The sequence below is a fragment of the Charadrius vociferus genome, unplaced genomic scaffold, assembly GCF_000708025.1.
Source record: "Charadrius vociferus isolate BGI_N301 unplaced genomic scaffold, ASM70802v2 scaffold933, whole genome shotgun sequence".
NCBI classification, from domain to species: Eukaryota; Metazoa; Chordata; class Aves; order Charadriiformes; family Charadriidae; genus Charadrius; species Charadrius vociferus.
The window spans coordinates 144439-150984 of NW_009647586.1; the positions used below are offsets into that span (position 1 = coordinate 144439).

At 53.8% G+C, this 6546-nt stretch overlaps 1 protein-coding gene across 1 annotated transcript in view; it reads left to right on the forward strand.

Annotated features, from left to right (window-relative positions):
• The first annotated feature begins 51 nt into the window (after window positions 1–51).
• Window positions 52–6546, forward strand: part of SEMA7A (semaphorin 7A, GPI membrane anchor (John Milton Hagen blood group)) — a 25299-nt gene continuing 18804 nt past the window's right edge. The window contains exon 1 of the mRNA XM_009880965.1: window positions 52–163. Within this exon, the coding sequence (XP_009879267.1) occupies window positions 52–163 (112 nt within the window). The remainder of the gene's footprint in view (window positions 164–6546) is intronic.

A 6546-nucleotide genomic window follows, 5' to 3' on the forward strand; every position in this document is an offset into this window, starting at 1 on the left:
GGTGGGCAGCCTCACAAGCCTCACCGTCGCCCGCTCGCCGAATCAGTAGAAATGGGCAGGAGGTCGCCCGTTGCCCTTTTCGTGGCCCTGTGGGCCAGCCAGCTGGGCACGTGGGCAGCGGGGCGCTCCAAGGTGAACCCCAGGATCATCACGGCTCCGCAAGGTAAGTCCCGGGCTGCGGTGGGCTGCAGCAGTGTGCTGCAGCAGCGTCTGCAGCTGATAGCTACTCCCTGCGCCGTGTATTTTCTACCTGTGTCGTGTCTTTTGAGAAGAGTTGGGCTTTTTTTTTTTTTTTTTTTTCTTTTGTCTTCTTCCAGGAGACTTTTGGCTCTCATTAAAATGAGCTAAAATGCCTGTGATCTCAGGAAGGGGCTTTCTGGCTTCCTTGATTGCTTTTAATTGAATATTTAGAGCCCTGTTCTTGCCAAGTCCTTTCTTTCATATATTCTAAAAACATTTTCCTACAGGCTGGGTGTATTAAAGGCCGTCGAAAAGCCCTGAAACAGACACAGTAACCATTTCCCCGAACTTGCAGGCAGAAATGGAGAAGTGTTACATGCATCATACGGTTAATTTTCTTATTCATCTGATGCACTTACCCTGTTAGCTGCAAATGAGTTCTGTGAGTAAATATTTGCAGATCTCCGAGAAAATATATACATCTGAAATGACACACAAGGACTTATAACCGGATCCGATCTTAGCAGGAACTGAACAAAGAAATGTTTTCAGGGGACGAGCTTAGAGCACAGCCCGAGCTCCGCGTGTTGAAAAGAGCAGACTAACGTTTGCGGGTTTTATCGGGTGTCTTCCAAGCTTTTTGATTAATACCCTCCAGGGAGGCTTTAACAAAAGACCCCGTCTTGTCCCCGGCGGTTCTGGTGTTTGGCTAAGCCGGCGGGTTCAGCCGAGCTGCGGATCTCACGCTGCTCTGCAGTACAACAGCTCCTCTGTCTTTCCTATGCGCCGACAACTTCAGAGGACGTGAATTTCCCGTGGTTTATTCTGCGCCATCTGTTATTCTTCTGCTGTTATTTATTATGCCCTTCTTCTTCTTCTTCTTTTTCTTCTTTGGGCCGACCGCTGCCTGCCCGGTGAAGGGCCGGGAGCAGAGGGAAGGGCGGTGGGTGCGCGGCTCGGAGGTGGCCTCCCTCACACAAAGGGGAGCCACACCGGCAGGGAGGGCAGCCAAAGGTTGCTCCTACTATTGCGCTGTTTGTTTTATTCCCTGGGAAGCGAAGCGGCTCACAAAATGGGATGCGAGAGGCAGGGGAGAAGGCACAGAGCCTGAGACCGAGCAGAGGATGGGGGTCACGTATTTCCCCATAGATGTTTCCCCTGTGCTGTTGGGGAGGGGGGAGTTGAATTCCAGGGGGTTGGTGTGTTTGGAAATGCCCGTCCTGGAGTAAAACCGCGCTGGGGGAGGGGGGGAAGAGCAAGCCTGGCTGGTTTTGATTTCCACCTGTCTCCGTGGGCCGTGCTTGGCGTGCACGCACAGTACGGTCATTTGGCCTTTCCCTGCATCCGTGTCAGACGGTGGCTTTCCCGGCACTGAACACGGCAAGGGTCTGTCACCGACGAACACCAAAGCCAATTAGTGTTAGGACACTCCCTGTAAGGGGATCAGCTTAAGCTTATCTCTCTTTCCTCTCTCTTTTTTTTTTTTTTTTTGAGTGAGAGCTTAGCTGGGACAGGCCGAGAAGGATTTCGGGGAGGGAGGTATCAAAGGTATCTGTGCGGAACGCTTATTAAGAGTCACTCGTGTGTCCTATTTAACAGATTGCATTTTGCTGGGTGTAACCTCTGCCCTTTAGGAAGTGGGTCTGTGGGTGAGGAGGAGGATGGAGAGGAGGCTCTGGAGGAGGGTGAAGAAATGGGAGGGCAGGGAGCCCTCTGACTTCCCCAGTGCTCCAGGCACAGTGAAAAGGCAAGCGCAGCATCTTTAGTAAAACCTGCAGGTCAGCACGCTGCTGCTCTTCGCATCCGCATAGAGATTTATCCCTCGCTGTGGCAGGGCTCGGTTTGCGGCTCGAGCCCAGCTCCTGGAGGCTGGGAGCAGGATGGAGAAGAGCAGCGGTGCAGGACATGCGCGTGGGTGTCGGTGCCGGGGCTGCGTTTGCCGCGGTGCAGCGTTTGGCCTCAGCCCTGGGCTCCGCGGGAGCTGGCAGCTCGTCACGTAATTAAATTTGTTACAGCCCATCACTAGCACCAGGTATGGCAGCCTCAGCAAAGACACCTAGAGACGTTGAAGGGAGATATTCCTGGTGCTGGCCGGAGCCTGGGTCTCTCCAGGAGGGAAGAATGTGTGTGTGGGATCCCTCCCTGGGCTGCGGCGCTGGGGGAGAGGAGGAAATAGGTGCCGAGCGAAGCTGCGGCCGACCTTCCGTCTCTCAGCCTCGCTCCCCTCGCCAGCATCCCGCCAGATCTATGGAGAGAGCCCTGGCCTTGCTGCAGGCAGCCTGGACTACTCTGCTTTTTTTGCCCCGCTGTCCCTCGGAGTCCCGTTTCCTAGGAAGAAATAGGTGAGGGGACATTGCGAGCTGGGGAAAAAAAAAAAACCATGGGTGGGCTTAGGTGGCACGATCCCGAGCTCACATCTGGAGACAAAGAGACCAAGTTGGCCTGTCTCGGTGCTCGGAGCTTTCCTGGGTTTAAATAATTTCACAGGCCTGGGGACTTGGGCTTTGCGGCGGTGGGTGGCTGGAGCGCCGTGCTCTGGAGATCTGCCTTTCTCTGCGCGCGCTGCGTCTAAAACCAGCCCCGAGGCGTCGGCCGCCGATGCTTGTTCTGCCTGTATTTTGCCTCCCTGATGCTGCAGTGCAGGAGGGGGCAAGGAAAGGGCATGGTTTTCCCCAACGTCGGCCCTGCTTGGGAGCCGTTTGCCACCGAAGTCATGACGAGGGATTCCTGGAGCCCTCCCAGCCGCTGGCACAGGTGACTGGTCTCGGGTCCGCCTGGGTAAGCAGTTATTTGAAGACACATCTGACTCCGCAGGATTTCTTCCTCTTAGGGGAAAGACACTCAGAGCAAAGGGCTGAGGTCAGCTCCAGACCACTGGTCGTATCTGAAGCGCTTAAGATCCTTTTTACTGACAAGGACTTTGCCCCCCTTCCCCTTTTGCAGCTGACCCAGCGCACAAATGATTCAGGGTGTCTTTTGACTATCATCGCCCTTCCCCGTGTCCTGACGAAGGAGGATTGTACACGGCAAGTTCCCTATCTGTTGAGATGTGCCGAGTGGGAGTGAGTTCAGCCTTAGCAGCCTTCGGCTGGCGCAGAAGCAAGTGCTTCAACCTTGCACGCTGTGTTCTTGCTTATCTTCCCTTTTATTTCCATCCTCCCCCTGCCTCCGTGCATTTTTCTAACTAAACGCTGACCAGCTGGGCTTTGCTTTGATTTGATGAAGGTGCCTCCACATCCCACACTGAGCTTTTGCTTGTCAGCGCAGATATCGTGTTTACCCTTCTGATCCAGCTACAGAGACGGAGACCGCTGTGTCCCGGGGCTGGGCAGAGCTGTCCGGGTGACGGAGCGGGCAGATACAGCCCCTCCGTACGGAGCGGGAGGGCGGCATCCCAGGCTGGCTGTCTCATGACCGGAAAATCACCGAGCATCGGGAAAGAACAGAGGAGTGCAGTGAGGACAACAAGGAGCCCCAGGGCTGGGTCAGGCTCCCGTAGCCCGGAGCCTTTGGTGCGCTATGGGAACAATTTTTAGCTGCTGCTGTGCTTAAGATGGTCTTGTCCTTCCCTACCCGCGCGTGTGGGGGTCCCAGACAAACTTACAGCCTCTCTGCGCTCACACCTTGGAGTAGGATGGGGTCTGACAGTTTAATCATTCCCCGCTTTCTCATTAACAGACGAAGCTGGAGGGGACTGGTTCCGAGCTGGTGCGTAGCTCGCAGGTCCTGCACGGCAAAAGAAAGATTATACGCTTGAGCCTTGGCTGCCTCAACGGAGTACTCAGGCTCTAGCCCGCCCTGCGTGGTGGCGGGAAGGTCGGAATGGCAGTTCCTGGAAACTGCCCACGCTGCCCGTAGTAGCTCCCGGGCTTTGCCAAGCTCAGCTGCCTCTCCTTGCCGTGGGAAAGCTGTGCCAGCAAACATCGGAGTGCTCTACGAGCTCTTCGTGCGATGGGGCTGCGTTCAGCTGGCAAAGGAAGAGCTGACCAGAGGTGTGGTGGAACTCATACTGGTGGGGAGTGGTGGCCAAAGGAGAGATTGTGGTGCTCGCACCAGCTTTTCCTCCTCAGTGACAGTGGCGCTGTTTTCTTAGGAGCTCCGGCCCCCCGGGTGTGAAACGTCTTTGTAGGACAGTTTCACATGAAGCTCTCAGAGCATCAAAATTTTCCAGGAGAAAGCTTCTCGCTTTCCCAGCAACGCTCTTTTCTGCAGACGGCTCATTTTCACAGGGTGGGTGATGCTGGTATCATAAAATGTTGGTTGAAAATATTTTTTGCTCTCTGCAGATTGGAAAAGAAAAACAAACCAAACAAACCAAGCGAGTGAATCACAACCACCTCCTGTTGCAAGAGCGTGACACAAAAACAACAGGCACGGGCGAACTAATAGAAGTTGCGGCTGCTTCATTGGAATGCTCGGGGCTGGGAAAAAGAGCCAGATGCAAATTGCTGACCCGCTGCCCAGCTCTGCGCCAGCCCCTTTGGGCTGAATCCGGGTCAGAATTGCAGAAAATCAGCCTGGGAAGGTTTTCTGTAGTTGACGTAGTCCGCCTCGGTGCCTTAAAGCAGAACAAACTAAATCTAAGCCTGCGTGCTCGAGTACAAACTAAATCCGAGTACTGAGTACAAGATGCTTTTTAAAGAAGCTCGTATCCAGAAAAAGGGCTGGAAGGTGAGTTGGAGGGAGGAAATTGCTTGTTTTGCAGCCGGCTCTCTCTTGTTGAGCTACATCCTATGGTGGTGGGGCTATTCCTGGTTGCTCCAAGAATAGGACTTATTCCTCCTGTTGGGCGCTCTTTTCTTTTCAGCCCCAGCTCCACCCGGTGTCGGTGTCGTAGGCTGTGTCTCATTGCGTCCGGTGTCTGTTGTGACAGAGGAATGCTGTAAGAGTGGCACGGGAGCTGGATGCGGAAGCGTCTCCTACCAGCTCCACTCATTTCCGAGGAGCTTAAGTCTGAAGCAACGGGCTTCGTATAATAAACCTAATATCGCCCTTAATGACAGCTCTGGTTCTCCAGCCCTATAAATATCCAGTCCCCGGTTTGAACCCTGTTAATTGTGTGTCAGCATCCTCCTGCAGCGATGACTCCACAGCTGTTTACCCACTTGGGTTAAATTATTCTCCTTCCCACTTGGGTTAAATTATTCTCCTTCCCACTTGGGTTAAATTATTCTCCTTTCCACTTGGGTTAAATTATTCTCCTTTCCACTTGGGTTAAATTATTCTCCTTTGTTGGGCATCTGTGGACTGGGAGGGAGAGGGCATTGCAAGTTTAAGGAGCTGTCAGAGTTTCCTTGGAGAATGCATGGACAGCCCTGGCCAGACACTTGCCCTTGAGCTTCTCACAACAACCGTGGCCGCTCGGGTTTGCTCGTATCTTGGATAAAGCAAGTTTTGGAAAGTCTGATGTGAGCGTCTGGTTTCAAACGACTGACTGTAACGGGGTGGTTTGGCTTTCCAAGGCTGAGTAATGCGGCGCTGCGGCCAAAGATAGACGTGAGAAGAATGGGTATTGTGTGTTCCTGCTGGGTGGGGGGTCAAGCAGGCAGAAAGGGGACATTAAGGAGGTCTGCGTGGCCTTCCCCACCACAAACCCAGAAGGCTGCAGGGCTGAGACCTAGCCGATACTCGTTACGGGGGTGGGAAGCCTACAGCAGCAGGTAGGAGGGCTGCGAAGAGCGTGACGGAGCCCTTCCCAATTTAGCGAGAAAATCCCCTTGCTGCGTGCATAATCTCATCTGTTTTCTGGAGGGAACTGAAACTTCATCCTTGCTCCAGAGCCGCAGGTCTGTCTTCCCACCTTTAAACCTCCTGCAGAGGCTGGAGGCTCCACCAGAGACTCATATCCCGTGTCCACCTCCTGGTTAGCTTCCCCTCGGGGTTGGGAGAAGGCGGCTTGTGCCCGAGAAGGGGTTTCTCAGCTGCCCTAACCGGCAGCAGGGAGGTAGGAGATGGCTGCCAATTAAGCTAAAAGGTAAAGCGGCTGTATTGCTGGTGGAGGCTTATAGAGGCGCTCGGGGCAATTTTTGTTCTGGAAGGCTTTTTTTTTTTTTTTTTTTAAGATAAATCAGTCTCTGGAAACTGATCTTCCTCGTGGGAGGGGCAGCCGTGCTCTCCCGATAGCGGCTCTCCTGCTAAAAGCATCCTTTTGTTGCTCTGCCGTTGTGCCAGCGACCGTATAATAAAATACCATAATCACAGGCCAAAGTTCCCCAGCATCCAGCAGGAACACGGCACGGCTCGGGACTGTCATTACAGAGAAGGGGTTTTTTTGGGAAAGGAACAAAACCTGGCTCTAAATTTAGCACCTGCAATCCGTAGGGTGCAGCCAGCAGCTCGGCTTCGGGGCTGGTAGAGGGGGGGGAA